The sequence below is a fragment of the Otolemur garnettii genome, unplaced genomic scaffold (genome assembly GCF_000181295.1).
Source record: "Otolemur garnettii isolate 467f Iridium unplaced genomic scaffold, OtoGar3 scaffold00090, whole genome shotgun sequence".
Lineage (NCBI taxonomy): Eukaryota > Metazoa > Chordata > Mammalia > Primates > Galagidae > Otolemur > Otolemur garnettii.
This window is the reverse complement of record NW_003852485.1, coordinates 1,601,001-1,621,869: the sequence shown is the minus strand read 5'-3', so window position 1 is coordinate 1,621,869 and position 20,869 is coordinate 1,601,001. Positions and strand designations below refer to the sequence as shown.

At 36.1% G+C, this 20,869-nt stretch overlaps 1 protein-coding gene across 2 annotated transcripts in view; it reads left to right on the top strand.

Annotated features, from left to right (window-relative positions):
• Positions 1–20,869, top strand: part of KCNH7 (potassium voltage-gated channel subfamily H member 7) — a 470,910-nt gene that overhangs the window by 331,224 nt on the left and 118,817 nt on the right. The window contains exons 4-6 of one of the 2 annotated variants that reach the window (XM_003795144.2): positions 5,207–5,635; positions 10,361–10,381; positions 18,548–18,762. In XM_003795144.2, the coding sequence (XP_003795192.1) occupies positions 5,207–5,635; positions 10,361–10,381; positions 18,548–18,762 (665 nt within the window). The remainder of the gene's footprint in view (positions 1–5,206; positions 5,636–10,360; positions 10,382–18,547; positions 18,763–20,869) is intronic. The other variant, XM_012808462.1, reaches the window with a different exon arrangement.

Below are 20,869 nucleotides of genomic sequence, written 5' to 3'. Positions count from 1 at the left end.
CGAACTTCTTTCTGGGCTCAGCTCCCCGTCTTTGACTTCATAGATTCTGATTCCAACCAGTTTTTCTTCCTTTGTTCAGGAGCCTCTGACCAGGGTTGCTACCAGTCGGCCATCTTCCCAGAATTCCCCAACTTTTTTTTTTTTTTATTCAGGTTATTGTGAGGTTACAAACAACCAGGTCACAATTTTTAAATTTTTTATGTTGAGTCCCTCTTGTACTTGTATCTCACACCCCAAGGTGTGTCATACACCCTTACCTTATGCCCTTTAAGTGGAAGCACATCAATCTCCCCTCCTCTCCACCTACTCTGGTTCCTCTTCCCCACAACATAAATAGAATTAAGTTTTTCTCCTATGTGGGCATGTGTTACATCATCTACTGGCTTCATAATCAAACTGAGTATATTGGATACTTGCTTTTCCATTCTTATGATACTTTACTAAGAAGAATGTGTTTCATTTCCATCCAAGTTAATACACAAAATATAAAGTCATCATCTTTTTTCATGGCTGAATAGTATTCCATGGTACACATATAATACCGTAGCTCATTAATTTATTCCTGAGTTGATGGGCATTTAGGATGTTTCCACATTTTTGGCTACTGTAAATTGAACTACGATAAATAATCCAGTACAGAAGTCTTTATGATAAAATGATTATTTTTTATTTTTTTCTTCTGGGTAGATGCCTATTAGTGGGATTGAAGGCTCAAATGGGAGGTCTAATTTCAGTTCTTTGAGGATTCTCCATACTTCATTCCCAAGTGGCTATGTTAGTTTACAATCACATCAACTGTGTAAAAGTGTTCCTCTCTCCCCACACCCAGGCCAGAATCTGCAAACCTGGGATTTTGTGTGGGCTATTCTCACTGGGGCTAAGTGATGTCTCAGGGTGGTTTTGGTTTGCATTTCTCTGATTATTAGGGACCATGAGCATTTTTTCACGTGTTTGTTAGCCATTCGTCTGTCTTCCTTAGAGAAGGTTCTGTTCATGACTCTTGTCCAGTGATAGATGGGATTGTTTCCTTTTTTTGTTATTGATTAATTTTAGTTCTCTATAGATCTTAGTTATCAAGCCTTTGTCAGATTTGTAATATGCAAATGTATTTTCCCATTCCGAAGGTTGTTTCTTTGTTTAGTTTCTGTTTTGAGGAGCTGTCCATTTGTTTTGGAGGGGTGTTAAAGTCCCTAGATATTAAGGTGTTATAAGGTTTCATGTTGCTTAACCCAATCAATGTCTGTTTTATAAATCTGGGAGCATTTAAGTTGGGTGCATAAATAATTTATAACTGAAATGTTCTCTTGACAAGTATGAAGTGGGTGCATAAATATTTAGAATTGAAACTGTTTCCTTGATTAGTATGAAGTGTCCATCTTTCCCTTTTTTTACTTTAGGTACTTTAAATCCACTTGTCTCTAAAAATAAGATTGTGATCCCTCCTTTCTTCTGGTTTCCATTTGCCTGAAATATTGTTTTCCAATCCTTTAGCCTTAGTCTTATTTTATCTCTCAAGATTAGATGTGTTTCCTGGAGACATCCTAGAAAATCCATCCTAGATGGATTGTGCTTTTTTAATCTAATTAGCCAGCCTTTGCTTCTTCAGTGGGGAATTTAAGCCATTAGCATTTATTGAGAAAACTGATAAGTATAGTGGAGTTCTGTCCATCATATTTTGTTAAGATCTGTTGCTTATTTTTATCTTCAGACCATTGTGGAGCCTAGGTTTTGTTCTTTAGTTTGTGTGTGTTTACTTTGCTAGTGGTCCATTGCAATGGTCAGTGTGGAGAATAGGTCCTAGTATTTCCTGTAAAGCTGGTCTTGTTGTGGCAAATTTTATCACTATTTATATAACAATAAAAGATTTGATTTTGCCATCAATTTGGAAGGTTATTTTAGCAGGTACAGTATGCTGACCTGAAAATTATTTTGTTTAAGAAGGTTAAAAGCAGCTGACCCCTATCTTTTGTCTTGGAAAGTTTCAGAGGATTCCACTGTCACCAGATAGATCTGCCCTTATAGATCAATTGGTGCTTACTCCTGGCTGCTTGCAGAATTTTCTCTTTCATCTTGACTTTGGACAGGTTCATTACAATGCATTACATCTTAGAGATGATCTATTTGTGTTGAGAAAACCTGGGGTTCATTATCCCTCTAAAAGGAGTGTTATGGAATTTTTACTTGGGAAGTTTCCATTTATTATATCCTCCATTCCTTTGGGACATTCTTCTTCCCCATCAGGAATACTTATAATTCAGAAGTTTGAATGTTTCATTAAGTCCCACAATTTTCTTCTTTTCTGCCTTTTTAACTGCCAGATTTAGCTCAGGAGCTTTATCCTCTAGTTCTGTGATTCTTTCTTCTCCATGTTCTAATTAATACTTTCTACCACATCTTTAAGTTTCCTGATTGACTTCTTCAATTTCTTAAGTTCCACTTCTACATTCTTCATATCTTTCATCCATTTTTTGGTTGTGTTTTTCACTTTCTACATTCTTCATATCTTTCATCCATTTTTTGGTTGTGTTTTTCACTTTCTCATCAATTCCCTTTATTGTTTTGTCATCCATATTTTAAATTCCCTTTCTATCAGTTCCACTAATTCTTTATAGGTAGAATCCTCTGCAGTAACTATCTCATGATTCCTTATGGGGTTACTCTATTCTGGTTTTTCATGTTGCCAGAATTTTTCTGCTGGTTCCTCCTCATGTGTGTTTTCTTCTTGTTAACTTCCTTCCTCTATTTTTTCCTTCTCATTACCTTCTTCACTTTAAATTACCTTGTCTCAGAGCTTAGGTGTTGAAGTGGCCTTTTAATATAAGGCTAAAAGGAAAAGAAGGATAAAGAGCAAGAAAGGAGAAAGAAAAAAAGAAGGAGGAGGAGGAGAAGAAGAAGGAGAAGGAGAAAAAGGAGAAAGAGCAGGTGGAAGTAAAGAATTGAAGAAAAGGAGAAAAAAGAACAATGAGTGAGAGAGCAACTGGAGAAATAGTGATGTTTAAAGGGGTGTTTTACCCACACCAGGAGCTTTAGGACTTTAGGGAGCCAGATTGGGCAGGTCCCTATATGTCAGGAGCTTCTTACCAACCTAGGAAAAAGCAAAATCCCACTTCTGCCAGCAGTATTTCTCAGTGGAGCATACTAATACCTTCTTTCCAAAGGCTAAAGCTAAAAGAACACCCAACATCATGAGCTCATGGCTGCCTGAGCCAGATCAGTGCTATGACTCCCCCCCAGCCAGACCAATGCTTTGACTTCCCCCAGCCCTCAGACAAGAGAAATAATGAAAAAAATAATAAAAATCAATTTAAAATACAAAATATAATTGTATAAGATAATAAAGAGAACAAAAAGGGATACCTTAGCTGTTTTGAGAAATTTACATGGGAAAAAATGAGAAAAATAGAAAAATCTCTACCAAAAGAGGGAAAAAAGAGAGAAATAAAAAGGAAATAAAGAATAAGAGAGGCTAAAAAACTGTTATAAAAATGGGAGATCCTTGGCTCGGTGCCTATGGTTCAAGTGGCTAAGGCGTCAGCCACATACACCGAAGGTGGTAGGTTCAAATCCAGCCCCGGCCCACCAAACAACAGTGACAGCTTCAATGAAAAGATAGCTGGGTGTTGTGGTGGGCGCCTGTGGTCCCAGCTACTTGGGAGGCTGAGGCAGGAGACTCACTTGAGCCCAGGAGTTGGAGGTTGCTCTGAGCTGTGATGCCATGGCCCTCTACCCAGGGGGACAGCTTGAGTCTCTGTCTCAAAAAAAAAAAAAAAAAAAAAAAATGGAAGATCCCTTGCTATTGAAAAAGGTAAAAATGAAAAAATAAAAATACAACCAAACCAAGAAAAACACTAAATATATAAAAACCAACAAAAACAAAAGAGGATAAAAAGCAAAGAAAAAAAACTAAGGGAAAAATTGAAAAATAAGCAAGAAATGTAAAATAATGTGTGCGTATGTGTGTATTGCAATATATTGCCTGGACACCAGGTAGTGCTATCGTGTTAGGAGATGGAGAACACATGCTGGATTTTCTGTATATGATTGGGGTTGGAAGCAACTCTCTAATTGCAAAGGGGTCGGAATCTTGTATTCCTGATTTCTTTGCCCTCCATCAAGGCCTATTTGCTTTGTTAGCATTCAGTCCCCACAGGACTGGGGTCCCAAAGCTCTTACCAGACTTTCCGGGAAGCCAGACAATGTTTCCTGACAATAAAACAGCCCTCCTTGGGGGTGCACTCATCTCTCCCCTAAGATGGCCGGGGGAGTCCAGGAGGCCCTCCAGAGCTGCTGTGCACTAGGACCCTACAGACTGATCCTCCCACACAAGCAGTCTTCCCACAGTGGCATTTCCCTGCCAGCAGCCACACCAGTGGGAGTACCACTCCACTGAGCATTCAATCCAGCTGCCTTGCACTGTTTCAATCTACTTGCTACTCCAGGGAGCAGCCAAGTTCAAAATCAAAATATTGCAGGGCAATCCTTTCCCATCCCCAGACATCTGTGGGAGAGCTGGCTGACTGGCCAGCCTCTGCCCAAACCAAGTACCTGACTTCTGCATTGGTGTTCCTTAGTTCTGCACCTCCTGGTTGGCTCCTGGAGTCTCCTGCTGCTCCACTATGCCCCCAGAGTGATATTTATGTACATATTCCCCCAGCCAGATATGGCTGAAGACTACTTACCCCTATCTCAACATATGTAGTCAACAAAGAGATGTTTCCATCCACCATCTTGCTCTGCACTACCCCTCATACTCTTATTACATTAGCTCCCCCGGCCCTCCCTCATTCATGCACTGTATTCATTCTTGTGTCTGTCCCTTGCATATGATGCTCTGCCCCTTCTTTTCCTATCTAAAGTGTGTTCATCCTTTAAATTTCCTAGGAAAGTAGATGAATTTTGGATACGCGTATTTAGTTTATCAAAACTGAAAATTTTCTGTCATATAAATAATGCTTTTGTTGGAGTATATTTAATCATTAGAAACACACAAAAATTATTTTAGTATTTTCTCACTGCTTATATAATATGTCATATTGGTCCCAGAGTTTTCTACAATACCTACCTTAGTCCAACTTCAGCTGACTTAAGTATTGATTAATAATTCTTTTTACTGGTGCTTAAATATGAGTCAACAATGTTTGTTTGTTTTTGTTATGGAATGTATCTTTTGTTTTATAATAATGGTCTTTCCTGTCTCCATTTGTAGGAAAACTTTTTGGGTTCAAATTCCCTGGTCTCAGAGTTCTAACTTACAGAAAGCAATCCTTACCACAAGAAGACCCTGATATGGTAGTAATTGATTCCTCTAAACACAGTGATGATTCAGTAGCCATGAAGCACTTTAAGTCTCCTACAAAAGAAAGCTGCAGCCCCTCTGAAGCAGATGATACAAAAGCTTTGATACAGCCCAGCAAATGTTCTCCCTTGGTGAATATATCTGGACCTCTCGATCATTCCTCCCCCAAAAGACAATGGGACCGACTCTACCCTGACATGCTACAATCAGGCTCTCAGCTGACCCATTCCAGATCAAGGGAAAGCCTTTGTAGTATTCGGAGAGCATCTTCAGTTCATGACATAGAAGGATTCAATGTCCACCCCAAGAACATATTTAGAGACCGGCATGCCAGTGAAGGTATGTTTGATTTTTTTTATATGAAAACATAAATTAATGGATAATAAAATGCTATTTCCATATTATTTTTAATGTCAACATTAATCTTTATACCTTGGGGAAAGAAATGTAATTAAAAGCTATTAAAAATGTGAGTCCCACATTCAGAGTTCTTACTAATTTCCTCCTTGAACTCTAGTGAGTAATTTGGTTTCTTCTGGCATCTTTATCTGTGTTTGTGAAAGAGTATAATTATTATCTGCCTACCTCATGGAGTGTTAATTAATTAACGTTTATTTCAAAAGGTACTTAGGTGATGAACACTATCATCTCAAGCACAATAAATTTTGTTGCCTTTAACAAGTGATCATGCCATAGGAAGGAAAAATAGTGTGCCAACACAGGACTATTGCATTGACCAGCTCTTTCCAGAAGGACGGGGTGTATGTATTACAATGTACTGAGTGATCAGAAGCTAAAACTGACAGGTGCCGAACAGGTAGAAGGAAGGGAAAAATTTAAGGGAGAAAAAAAACCCTGTAATTCCTGATTGTAACTAAAACAAACTTGAAAAGTGAAGTTTGAATTCATTTATTTCTCTCTGGCCTCTTCATGTTCACATACTTATATGAGCCAGTAGGGAAAGTGGGATTCTTAAAAAGCAATGGCAGAAATAATTGATAATTAATGGGATAATAGGTAATATTATTTACTATGTTGAGTTAATCTAAGTGCTTGACACACACTAACTCTCGTCTAATTCTCATAACAACTCTGTAAGTTAGGAACTATTTTTTTAAGCCCCATTTTATCTATGAGGAAACTGGGGTTTAGCAATGTTAAATAAATAGCCCAAGTTTGCAGAGCTAGTTAGTGTCAGAGTCTGGCTTCAATCCCAGGACTGTCTCCAGAGTTCACAGTCAATTCCATGCAATAATTTTCTCTCTCACTTCTGCCCTGCATGAAGTCTTGCCATAGGAGGGGTCTGTTGAGTCACTGAGCTTTCTTCGAGGAGTTTGAGAATCAGAGGACCCTGCATGGACACATTGGTCCCACTCTCCTGACTCATGTCGATTTGTGTTCTTGAGAAGCCAGCTGTCATGCTTAGGCTAGTTTTTTTTTTTTTTTTTTTAACATAAATCCTTAGTATAGGAACTAGGCACATTTGTCAGCTGATCACGGTTATTTCTCAAACTTCATTTCTGGCCCTATCAAGACTCCTTCCCTTTTTACATACATATTCCATTCTACATGTGCACAAATTTAATTTGCCTCTTCCTGGAAATGTATCATATGTTTACTTGGTTCATTACTTTGTTCTATCTGGAATACTCTTCTCCACTTTGTCCCTCCTCACACTACAACTCAGCTGGAGGGATCATTTCCCTTTCCCCAAACCAGAAGAATTAACTGATTCCAGACCTGGTGTGCAAAGCAATATTTACATATAGTATAGCACTTATTACACACTATATTTGATACATATTATATGTCTTTCATTCTTGTTAGATACACATGCAAATGATTACGTTGCTGTGAGCTCTTTGCCTAGGACAGCGGTTCTCAACCTGTGTATCAGGACCCCTTTGTTCCATTTGTAACAACACAGCAATTAGGAAGGTTGAGAACCACTGGCCTAGGAGCTCTTGTGGATTGAACTCATATGGCTCCTAGAAGCCCCTCAGGGTCCCGCACAATTATCTGCTTCACAGTGGATACTTGATAAATGGTGATGTGACATTGAAAAGACCATGGTCATGAATTATGTTCCAAAATCATGCAACATATCAGGATTGGATCATGTGAAGGTTCTTTATTTATCTAAAGGCACAATGAAGTAAAGAAGGCAGAACAGGTGAAATAGTTAGCAGGAAAAACTTCAAAGAAAAATAAATCAGTATCTCAGAAATAGATACAAGTGCACTGAGCACATTCATTTTAATCTATGGGCCATATAAGGTCAAAAGGCACATAAAGTCATGGCCAGTTCCCAAACTAGATATTTATGTAAGGCTTTATGCCAGCGGTTGTCAACCTTCCTAATGCTGTGACCCTTTAATACAGTTCCTCATGTTGTGGTGACCCTCAACCATAAAATTATTAAAATTATTTTCGTTGGCAACAAAAATAATTTTATGGTTGGGGGTCACCACAACATGAGGAACTGTATTAAAGGGTCACAGCATTAGGAAGGTTGAGAACCACTGCATACCATTAAGTAATGGCAGGATCAATTTTCCTGACAGAATAAAACCTCTATAATTCCATCTCTGATCAGTGGTTCTTATGGATGGACACCAACAATGAACCCAAGGCGGTAATTCAAATGAACAACATGTGCTTTAGTCAGTCCCGTTAGTGTGGTCATTTTTAGCAACTATTCAGAGATTGACTTCTCAGAGATTCCCCAGAGAAAACCCATGTTCCACAACAGCAGTAAAATAACATCCAGAAGCAATAAATTTGAAAATCAAACTGATACGTAAACAGTGCATCAGACAGACTTAGCCAGTGTTTGAACAGTGATGCTGAATAGTTTAGATCAGATTTCAAGGTTTCACTTCATTGCTTTCAATTTATTTGCCCTCCATTTAATGTACAGTTACTAATACAGTTATGGGAAGGATGATTTAATGTTTTTGGAGTTTTCAGTACAGGTACTATGCATAACACTCTGTGCTAAAATTATCCTCAGTTTTTCTCCCCCACCCAAACTAAGCTATTTTCAGAACACGTATGACTTTCTTGCAGATGCTGTAGTCAATGTGTGACTATAAATTGATAAATTTAGAGGGTATTTTGTGCTTCAGATTTAGAGCAATTTTAGCTATAAAATCACTGATTAGCCAGAAGAAACTACACTTCCTAAAACTACATAATGTGGTATATTTTTAAATGGAGCCATTGATAAAGGAAAACTTTTAAAACAAATTTTAGTTTTATGAATTCATATAACTGGTTAACCGGTTAAATCCTGTATACACCATATTTTGAATCCAGATTGTTGCGTCCTCAGACAGACTAACTTCTTACTGGTGCATAATATTTTACACCATCGTCCCATTTAATCCTCATTTTCATTAAGGATCTTAGAACTGCATTTTTTCAAACCATCAGTGATGAACCAGAATATTTTTCTGATCTTTCACTAATACATTTGTAAATGTAATAAAATGTGAGTGCAATAAAAATGCACTATTGGTAAAATAAGATTTTTAAGGAATGCACATACAATATGTAACCCCCAATTGTTTTATTATTAGATTGAACAAACCTGTGATTACTCTATCAAACTGCTATGAAAGATTCCACATGCTTTTTAATTTCTGCACTTATGTTGTCATGGAGGAATAGTAAGGAGACCTCAGCTGATACCAGCACACACCACTTACTCGCTTTAGACCGTCACAGCAGCATTAACTGTACAATGTAACTTTTTGTTAGTTTTTTGAAATAATAAATCTTTTATATAATTTCTAGGTTTGGTGAATACAGTTATACCATAATGGCTTGCATGCACTTGTTATTTTACGTAAAATAGATTTCAATAGAGATAAATGTTTTATATATACAATAAGTTTTTGGACCCCACTTCTGATGGAAACCTTAATGCCATGTAATCACGAACTCTTCCACTATCCTTATTTGCTTTCTGTGATTCTTTCCGAGAGGGGAGAGAGTTGTCATCTAAGGCCACACTTTCATTTGTGAATCTCTGTCCAAGGCAATGTCTATTCTAACAAATCAGTGTACCACACTATTGGAACTACATCATTCATAAGCTTTGAAAAAATTATGATATATCTTCAGATTTTAAATGTGCACAGTGTTAGCATAGATGTCAACAAAATATTGAACGTATTTTTCAAATAATGGATGGAATGAATGGTTTTGATAAGATTATGACATTTATTTTAAGCTTGTATGATTCAAAGCTGGTACTGCACATTCTGCTAGCAGGAAGTATACAATATTTAGATTGCTAATCTCAAATTTGAAAGCGCTCTACAATTTGAAAACAGCCCACTTCATTATAAATAAATGTCCTAAGTATCCTAGGTATTACACTGATTACATATGAGTACAGCATAAATTAAAAATGTTCACATTCTTTTTACAAAGTCAGATCTTTCACTGACTTATGTGCCTAAGAATGACTATTTGAGTTATATTTGCTATTTTCAAAATATATAGTGAACAATATTAGGAGGTGGGTAGTTAATAAAATTGTGATTACTAATGCAAGTTAATTTATCAAGGTAAACTGTTATCTTAGAAACATTTTCCTTATTAACATACTTAGATAAATTATACTTAAAATCACTTATCATGCAAAAGGCTGTGTAGTCTTCCTTTGAGTATACGCTAAGTGATGTTCAGGAGATGCTAAAATTGGCTTCTGACAAGGTTGAAAATTTTTGTCACAACTGCTGGCACCTGGGGATGTCTTTCTCTCTCTGAACTGACATAATCACAAAAATGTGCACCTTGGAATCTATTAAAATGGAGATAAATGTTTCACATATTTAAACAAGAATGTTTATTATGGCAGTTACCATTTTAGTTATATGCATTTTACTTCATCGAATGGTACATGATGTTAATCTCGATCAAAGCTAAATTTTCCAACCTTATGTCCTGTTTTCTCTGATTGCTTTTACAGAGGTAAACCAATGCATACATAATATAATTTTAGTCTTCTTTTTATATTTCTCTCTCTTTTTTATCCTTATATGCTCAAAACAGACAATGGTCGCAATATTAAAGGTAACGTACAAACTCAAATTTCACCATCTGATGCTTAAAACGCCCCTTTACTCGGCATGTCAACTTGCCTGCTGAATGCCCTGTTCAATGCCACATCTTCATGCTGCCCTTAGCTAGTCCAGGTGCCTGGTGGAGACATCATGGCTTGATTTTGCTGGAGACATTGTTACTTTCACAGCTGTGTCACCAAAATAATTATAAACTTTTCTCCTGCAAGAAGTATAAGCCTAGGTTGACAATGAACACTTCCTAAATGTTTAAATCATTTGGAAAGAAACAAATATCAAGCTATTCCCCTGTGAAAGAGGCACATAAGCCTATTTCAGGAAAAAAAGAAAAAACTTTTGAATACAAGATTAAATAAAATAAACAAAGTGCTACACGACAGCATCACTTCACTTGTTCCTCTTTTGTTTCCTTAAAACTAGTTTCACGTTCCTGGATGGCAGGGGGTATGGTTTTCAGCTTAATGTGGTAGTAAACTGTACATGCATGATAGTCATTTGCTATTTTCCTATATTATATTTCAGTCATTTTCATTGTGTTCTATATTATTCTGAAATCATGGACATGACCGACAGCTACCATAGAGTAATGCCTAACGGGGCAATACTCTAGATAAATTTGGATTGGGCTAAAAATTGGTTATTCACTATTCTCTACTGTATCCAGTAGATTGACAAGGATCATGGAAGAATCATGTTATTCTCAGCAAATGGAAAGCTGTTTGGGCTTGGTCTTGTCACCCAGGCCGTGCCGTGCATGCTGCTGTGGGTGTGCAGATGGTGAGGGGATCCTTTGTGCATGTGTGTTGCATGACTACGTCTCCACCAGTAACCGTCAGTACTTAGAGTTCACTGTTTGGACCTCTTTGTATGTCACCGGTGCTCTGACCACTGTGCAGTTTTGTATATTGATTTCTCAATTGCTACTGATTAATTCAGGGCTGACAATGGTTATGAATTAATGACTCTAGAAACTAAAGATGTTTTCTGGTCGGCAGCCCCAGGATAATTTGAAAATAATGGGAATTATGGCAATGTTCTTCTAACCTCACCAACAACCCCAAAATCCCAACTTTTGGGGTAAACATTTCAGATAAGGTCTATGCAGGTAACCTGTAATAGTGAGATGGGATTTTTTTTTAATCTATATGATTATTCATTTTATTCTTCCTTCCTTTTTTTATTTTTTCCTTTTCCACCATGATTTCTAAAAAGAGTAAATTAGTGTCAGGTGTGGCTGGTGACGTGCGTTGACATAATCAGAATGTAACCTCAAGAAACAGGATACAAATGGCTCTTGTCAACTGGCTTTAGGATTTAACAATTCGTAAATTAGTAGACATTACTTTTCCAGTGACTTTTTTTTTCCAAAGAGAAATGAATCTAATCTTTTTTTCAATAAATAGAAAATTTGCCTTGCCTATCTTCCAAACTGGTAGCTCACGTGTTTGTCAAACTATTTCAATTTGAGTCTCATAAATTAATCCACTTAATCTCTAATAATTTTTTCTCAAGCCCCTCATTTTTTTTTTCTTTGAGACAGAGTCTTATTATGTTACCCTCCGTAGAGTGCCATGGCTTTACAACTCACAGCAACCTCAAACCCTTGGGCTCAAGTGATTCTCTTGCCTCAGCCTCCCAGGTAGCTGGGACTACAGGCACCTGTCACAATGCCCAGCTATTTTTTAGAGAGAAGGTCTCACTCTTGCTTGGGCTGGTCTTGGACCTGTGAGCTCAGACAATCCACCTGTGTTGGCCTCCCACCGTGCTAGGATTACAGGCATGAGCCACCACGACCAGCCTTCAAAATGTTCTATATTTCTTATATACATTTCAGATTACACATCGATTTTGCAATCACAATTCTAAGTATATAATATGTGGAATCATCGAAGTCAGAATTTGGAATTAAGAATCTCTAAATCATTGTAGAAAGTTTATATGTGTTAATATTTATGAAATTATATCCCCAGATTGGAGAAAAAAATGCAAACAATATAATTTCATGTTAATATGCACTCCAGAGTTTTCAGTATTTTTCTGATTTTGAAAACTATTAAAGTTTAAATATTGACCTCTTTTAAGATTTTCACAGAGCAATTAATATGCTCAATAATACATAACAAGACATTAAGTGTACTTGCAAAACATTTTTGGCTTGGCTTCTAAACCAGATTAAATGACAGATTAAAAAATAAAATATTTCTATACTGCTTTTGTGCAAAATGCATAATTACAATTAGTTATTTCAATACCTAATTCAACCAAAAAATTTTTTCTTTACCAAAATAAGATAAATAATTTAGGAATGCTTCTGGAAGAGCTTCAGGTTTATCTGATTTATTCTCTTCAAGTGTAGTGTTGGCTAAGTCCCTGGCATAGGTGCTACACGCGTCTTTTATCTCCAGAGGAGGCCATTGTTTAACTTTTTCGGGAAGTCTGTTTTTGTGCCTGTTACACAAAGAGCTATCCTAAGTCATTCTTGCTGAAATGTAATTTTCTCTCCCTCGTCTATCTTCAGTGGACAGAGATAGTAGCTGGCTAGTGCTAATCTTGATGTAATATCACAGTAAAAAGACAGTAAATTGGTACTCAATCTTTTCTTCTAAAACTCAAGAATTTCCACTTAATCTTCTTTCTTAGAATCCATACTTCCCCTTTACTAAATTTAGTATTCTCTTAAAATAACACTTGAGAGTTCTTTCTATAAAGTGTAACCCATTATCAAAGAGTGGGAAAGTTATTTCAAATAAGTAGCCTCTTCTATGTGTACATACGTATGCATTATAATTTTAGCATCTTCTCTAATACGTGAGAGGATTATCTAATCCTACCTCAATCACTCATAAACTAATTTTCACCTCAAACTTAGTCTTTTCAGCCTATTCTGCTTTCCAAGTCATCAATAAAAATTTGCCCCACTTACTCCATTTAACAAAGGAGTTATTGATACAATTCTCTCCCTGTTGCTTCTGCCTCCTTACTGTCTCCAGTAACCCTGCAGCCCTCTGACATTGGTATGTTCAGTTGCCAACTCATTCAAAAATCATGAGAGTCAGAAACAAAACCATAATAATAAAATGCTAATAAATTCATCTGATACAACTTGTTTCTCATAAGCTACATTGGCCACTACCCACTATTTCATGGTCTTATAAAAATTTGAAAATTGATTTTCAACGGTGATAGTTTTTTTCTGTAAATGATATATCACACACTGAAACAGACAATGTAGATATTTAATACAAGTAGGATTACTTCTGATATACCTGAGTGTTAAACTGGTTGTGTTATGCTTACTGGCAGTGTTCTTTTACGAAATTTAATTACTAAGCACTGCATTTGCATTTTCTTTAATGGTAAAGTGCTTCGGCAATTGGCAATTATTAATCATTCCCCAAATGAACTCAATCCCCTAAGAAATACTGCACAAAGATACGATTATTGAAAAACAATCTCACACTCTTAGTTCTTTTGATTTCCTTCTTTTCTATTTCAGTTGGTTCTCAAGAACAATGATTTTTTAAAAGATAGCATTATTTCTTAGCTATATTTCCAGCATCATCTATAAAAGAATACATTCTCCTTTATTCATGATAAATTTAGTTAGCCTCATAATTCATGATAAATTTAAATAGCCTCATCATATAAAATTTAAATATCATTCATCTAAAATTCCTTCCCATTGTTTCTTTAGTCTCTAGCCTGATGTCTAAGTGTAGGGTATTCATTTGTACCTAGAAACCCCACTAGCTGGAAACCAGCCTACTTTCTATTTAATCAGACACTTGTAATACATGAAAGCTGTACTCAACTGTTGGTTTAGTCTACTAAACCAACTCATTTCTACTACTCATTTCACTATCTTGAAATTTCACTTCTCTAAAGTCCTCCTATATACTTTTCAGTTTCACATTCCTTTCTATTGAATACATTTTCCCCTTTATTCTGCCCATTTCTTTTCTTTAAATTCATTTACTTTGTTTTCCAGGTTATTCTTTCTTTCATTAGAATCCTTAATCCCATCTGTTCATGATCACTCTCAGTGAGGCTGCCTTTCACCTTTAAATCCTCAACCAAGGTCTCTCTGAATATAGACCTGGGCAGTAGGAAACCCTGTATTCTGATGTCTAGTCCTTGGTTCTTATTTCCTTTTGGTCTCATAATCTGTCTGCTTAGGTTTACAGTGGTGAAATAAGGTATTGTTAATGCCTACATTACTTAAAAAGTTGGCCATTTAAAAGGGTTTAGAAGAACCTAAACTAATAGTGGGCATCTTGCAGACTCAAAAAGACTTCTGCATATATATCCACTTTAAAATCAGTAGGAATCAGCATAATGATCTTTGATGCATGGGATGAAATAAATTGTAAATACCTCATCTAAGGAGCATGCATAAATTATTTTAAGTAGTATCTTAAGTTTTGCTGAATTCATAAATTGTGTAGATTTAAAAGAAAATCTAGATTAGCTCATTAATATTTAAGAGCCTATAAAGAAAACAGAATAGAGTAGCAGCATAGAAGGTTTTTCTACCAGTAAATAAGAGAAGTTGTTGATAAATAGTGACTGCAATAAAGTGTCAAATTCTGGGGCAAAATCTGAGTGTGACATTTTATCAATCAGTTTCTCAACCATATCAAATGTAATATCACTTGTTTTAACAAATATTTCGTTATACTCATTTCACTATCTTGAAATTAAATTCAGAGATCATTTTACTATTCTAAAATAGCAACATGATTCCCTAATTATAATGTAAAGAAAAAATAAAAGGAAAGACGTTTGTAATAAAATGATATTTATTTCAATATATGTTCAAATATTACTACACTAGAAGACATGATGCAATAATTAAACATATGAAGACAATCTGGGGTCAAAAACATGAAATACATTAGAACACCTTTTATATAGGTATCAGATAAAATAACAGAGCAGGAGTATAAATGGACAACAAAATAAAAATCACCCCTGGAGTCAATAATAATAAATGAGATTTATTTATGCATTAATTTTAAAAGTGAGAAATAGTCAAAATTAAATTATTAATAACATATCAAGAGAAACTTCAAAAACGAGAAAGTATAATTTTCTCACAGAAGAGCTGGCTCTTGCATCTAAACAATACCCTAGATGAAAAAAAAACGATTGCAAAAAAACAGAACAAAAGAATACCCTATGTGATAAAAGGCATTGCTGATGAATTGTACAGAAGAAAGAAATCCTACAAGATGTCAGGGCATATATTCATCCTCTAATACTTAAAAGGGGCCTTTAAAACCATATACCTTCTTATGTAATGGGAGATGATGATGAATTGCAACAGGAAATGACAATCAAGACGTTGTAAAGTTGGGGGAGATCTCTAGGGAGTTATTAGAATGAGATTGAAAACAAACAGGGAGCCCCAAGCCAAGTAAATAATTTCAAGTGTTTCATTTTTAACACATAAATTTCTTTTCATTGCCTCACGTATCATTTCACGTATATAGGAGGATAATAACTTGAAATATTTCTGAAAGAATTTTATTAAGGATTTTTAGTGTGATTCCTGTAATTCCCTGCAAATTTAATAACATTTGACCTCAACACTGATAAAGAAGATTCAAATCCCTTAGTATACTTCTTGCACATGACAACTACAAACGGATTGTAACCTGAACTCTGAATTTGTGTTAGCCATTCAAATGCTATAAAGAGTGTAGCTCTAAGTAACATAAATTTCCAAAATGGTGAACAAATTTTGATAAAATTCTGAACAAAACAAGGTATACTCTTCCCTCTACATGGTAGTTGTAGCTCTAGAAATTTCAATGTATATTAAAACCATATAAAACAGGTTCAAGATTCAGATCATTATGAACATTATTTTACCAACACGAATGCTATTGGGATATATGGGACAATTTTTCCATGTGAGAAAACTGTAGCATTCGAATGCTCCCATTATGCCTATAAGAAATGTCCACAGATGTCCCCTAGGGGGAAGCGCTGGCATAGTTGAGACTGCACTTGTGAGTGTAGCCAATTCAGTGGAGTTAGTTGGAACAGGTCACAAGGACAACTGAAATGTATTGACAGTGTCTTTCTATGAACAACACAGATGATTCAAGTTTTTACCCAAGATTTAAACAACTCTGCTGACAATTTTCTACAGAAATCCAACATTGAGAAGGATGATATAGAAATGGAAATGAATGATGGACTTCAGGGTTTAAGACTAGTAAAACTCTGGACCTGAGCTCCATCTATAATCTCTTGCCAGTATCCTTACCTGCAGTTAAATTACCTAAGAAGTGAAATATGACCTTCGAGTTGGAAGTAAAGCACTATCTAAGAAGTTTAAAGTCCTAGCCTAATTTAAAAATTTTAAATATTAAGATATAGGCCTAGAATGTGACCGTAGAATACTTCAAAAAGTGAAACACTACCTGCTATATGTTATAGTAATAAATCAGTGGTGTGGGGTAAAATCGTCCACAAAGACACAGGAAACAGGGTTTCTGTCAGAGACCTATATGAAGACTAGATTGATTTGGTGCCACGTTTGGCTCTTATTTCCACACTTAGATGAATTAAAAAGAAAGGGAGGATTATATGCCAAATGAGTATTTCAATGAAAATAAATACCCAGAGAGCTCAATGCTATTTTTCACCAGAAAGTCTTGGCTACCATCATGATACAACCGGGGGAATGAACAGAAAAGCAGCCCAAGAAACATAGAATTTAGTAAATACATGAAATTTTTCTTAAAATTACTTCAAACCGTTACAATAAACAAATGTAAACTTTCATAAACAAATATAGTATGACCTTTCCCTATAATACATACAAAATGATGGCTATTGTTTTCTTAGCATCATCTTTGACACGAGTTGATTGATTGTTGTGGTCCAAAATACATAATCTATAAATCTAATTTTAAAGCGCTTGTATATTGCCTGGTGCTTAAAGTACATTTTGATCCCTAAAATGTGTTAATTTCATTTTGAACAGAGAAAAAAGGCAAAATGTGCTAAGAGTTTCATCCGTACAATTTCTATGTTTTAACCACTCTCTCAGACACAAAGATTATGACTGTATAACAATATCAGGCTCTAGATTTTTGCATAATTCTTCCTGATGATAATTTTCAAGAGCTAAATAATATTAGAAGTAATATTGCCCATTGCACACAAAACTCCTTGGAACACTTCTGGCTCTCCATAAGCAAAAGATGATAGAGATTTGCCTCAAAAGAAGACAAAGACTAGATTTGCATCTAGTCACTCTACTCATCCTCAACAAGAGAACCAGAAATCTCACCACCTTGCCAAATGATCTTTGTAGGAAAGGAATATGAGAAGTGACCAGATTCTGCCAGCCTCAGACATGTCCTATTCCCTCGCTGTGATCACTTCTACTGTAAGTTATCTTTCCCAAAGCATTCATCTTGTATGGTTTTATAGTGGCTTTTCTTGGAGAGCAGTTAGTCTTACATCTAACTACAATAAGCAAAAGAAAGCAAAGTTTTTAAATCTCATGCAGAATCCTAGAGTTTTTAATAGAGTGTGTGCGCGTGCACACACACACAAATGGCCTTGTGCCCTTCTCAGCATTATCTGTAATTCCTTCATCTGCGTTTAACTCTTGTCGAAGCTCTACAGAGCATCTCCTATAGGCAGCAGAAGCATATGAAGAAGCTAGTTGGCTTGTCCCTTATCAGTGACACGGAGAGCACAGTAACACAAAATGGAACAGGGTAAAAAACTTACTCAAAAATTGCATGGCCAAAATGATTTTTATCCATAGGTAAGTTCCTCTTTGGATAATTCCCACATTATAAAATTAAATTCCTGAGACACTTTGAAGGTAGAAGTTGACCAATAACAGGGAGTTTTTACTTTTAGTCCAGTCTTTGATAAATGAAACCAAGTTAAGGCTGCCGTTCTCTCTCTGGGTGCACACATAGGACCCAGTCTCATCCTTGGATACACACATGCCACTCCAGGTGGCAGGAGGTGACGATAAGCCCTGTGTTCAGTGATCAGCCGGCTGCATTTAGGTACACCTGAATCAGGGTCACCTTGGTCATGGATCTTTAGCAGAGCATTCAAAAGCATCTTTTTCTTCCTTTCTTCTTATATTACTCTTACAAATACTTTCCAATTTTTTTAGGGCCTTTTAATCATATCAAGTCCAGCCTGCTGGGATCTACGTCAGATTCAAACCTCAACAAATACAGCACCATTAACAAGATTCCACAGCTCACTCTGAATTTTTCAGATGTCAAAACTGAGAAAAAGAACACATCTCCTCCTTCTTCAGATAAAACTATTATTGCACCCAAAGTTAAAGATCGAACACACAATGTGACAGAAAAAGTAACCCAGGTAGGACACAATTTTCCTATCAATTTCAACTGTTTTTGAGGTTGTTTTCTGCACCGTAAAACACACCCTTTTTCTTTGAGTGACTATCCAGTAGCGTAAGCACTTATTTGTGCTCCTAATTATCTTGAGATATTAAGTGACTCTAATGTAGCAGATTAAGAACGCTGTATTCTGTGAACTTATCTATTCCAACACTGAGCAAATTGGGTTTACTTGGTATTGCCGTCCCCTGGTGCTGCAGAGGTCGTTAACCTGCTATTCATCATGTTTAGACACTTGCTGTTTTGTGCCAACTCCTGCATCAGTAAAGCATTTTTTAAATATAATGGATGTGTCTATTGAAGCTTTAGGGACTAATTGGGATGTACTCTTAACTGTGGTCTCTTTTTCTGCACTTGACTCAAGAGTCAGGTCTCGTTCAGTTGACTCAAAGAAACAAGCTGTCTGGGATGATGAAAAGTCAGAGAGAAACAATGGATTTTACAGGAACACTAGCTGATTGTTTTCAGATAAATACTGCAACTTGAACAAGGGTAAAAAGTTACTGTAGAGCCGGAGTCCTGCTTCGAAGAATAGATAAAAATGATTTTTACTTCTTATATCAAAGTACCAACCTAAGCAGTACCTAGCTTTTGCTTACAATGCACTTACATTGTTGGGAATTCGTGACTCTCAGATTTGTCAAGTAAGCAGTTCTTTTTCAAACAATTTACTTAGTATGTTTGCTTAGCAAATCTTTGCATAAACTGTCCACAATGTAAAGGCAAACTCGACCCCAATCTCTATCCTAAGCACTGGAGATTTTAAATTAATAAAAGTTTTCTGGTAATTGTAATCACTACAAACACAACAGTTCTGTTTTTTCTTTAATAACTTCTTATGTGTAAGCTGCAATAGCAATGGAAAGACTGTGAATAAGATATAAATAGAACTGCATAGTCAATATTTATTTGAGATGAGAAATTAAACAAGCCATTCTTGAGAGCATTCCCCCCCCCCGTGTAGTTTAATATTTATGTAGTAATGGGGCTTTCTACTCTTTGCATTTCACTTTTTCTTTACATATATTTGGTGAAATGGTATAACAGTGGTAAATATGGGTAGTAATCTACTCTTCTGCATGTTGTATTAACATCATTTGGAGAGCTTTGAATTTTATTTGCAATTATTTTTAACCTAAAAAGTTCTGTTTTTAAGAGATCCTAAACATTATGTGGATATACAGAAATTAAGAGACTTGAGACGAAACAAAAGAGAAGCTAGAAATATTAGTGTCCGGGTACTGCAAGCAGCATAAGTGAGCGAAGGGGACAGTCACACAGCAGGAGAAGTAGGGACCAGAGCAAATTGCAGACTGCAGGCCCCTCGGAAGCAGACAGCTGCCACTCAACTCCAGCCAACTGTAGTCAGGCGGAGATGCTTGAATGGAGAATATTTCCAAAATTTCCATTTTGAGAAAAGAAGCTGGAAATGTAGAATTCAAATTAAACTCTTAATTTCTAAAAGTGGACACATTAAAAAATGCTTTGAACTGTTTCTTTAGACTGAACGATACAGAACAAAACACACATTAAAGCCTGTGGGCAGCCAAGTGTTATTTGGCCAAAGCTTTCAGACACTTGGCCAACTAGAGGGGCCACCCCACCCTACACACTCAGCACATCCACTGTGCCAGGAGAGGGTGACACCCACGTGAATCTGAGATGGCACCTAGTGGCATAGGAAACTCCTATGTACATAGCCATAAGGAAATGCATGTTAATGAACAATATAGGAACACATGTTAGGGAGAAAGTAATTATGCTTTAAAAGGAGAGTTATCAGAGAAGAAAAAGTTACCAGGATAAGACTGAAGTTGCATCTAGAAACTCACTTACCAAACTAGGTAGTTAAGTAATATTTTAAAGCATAAATGAGAATCTAACCGGCTTGTGTTTTAATTCTGGTTAAGTCATTTATTGTCTGCCATGGAAAAAAGTGCCACTTATTGTGTGACATTGAGGCAAGTTTCAGGGATGGCAGAATATATTCTCCAAGTTGATACAAATAGAACAGAAACATGCTTTTCATGGTGCTGAGTATATATATAAACAAGCAACGTCAGCCA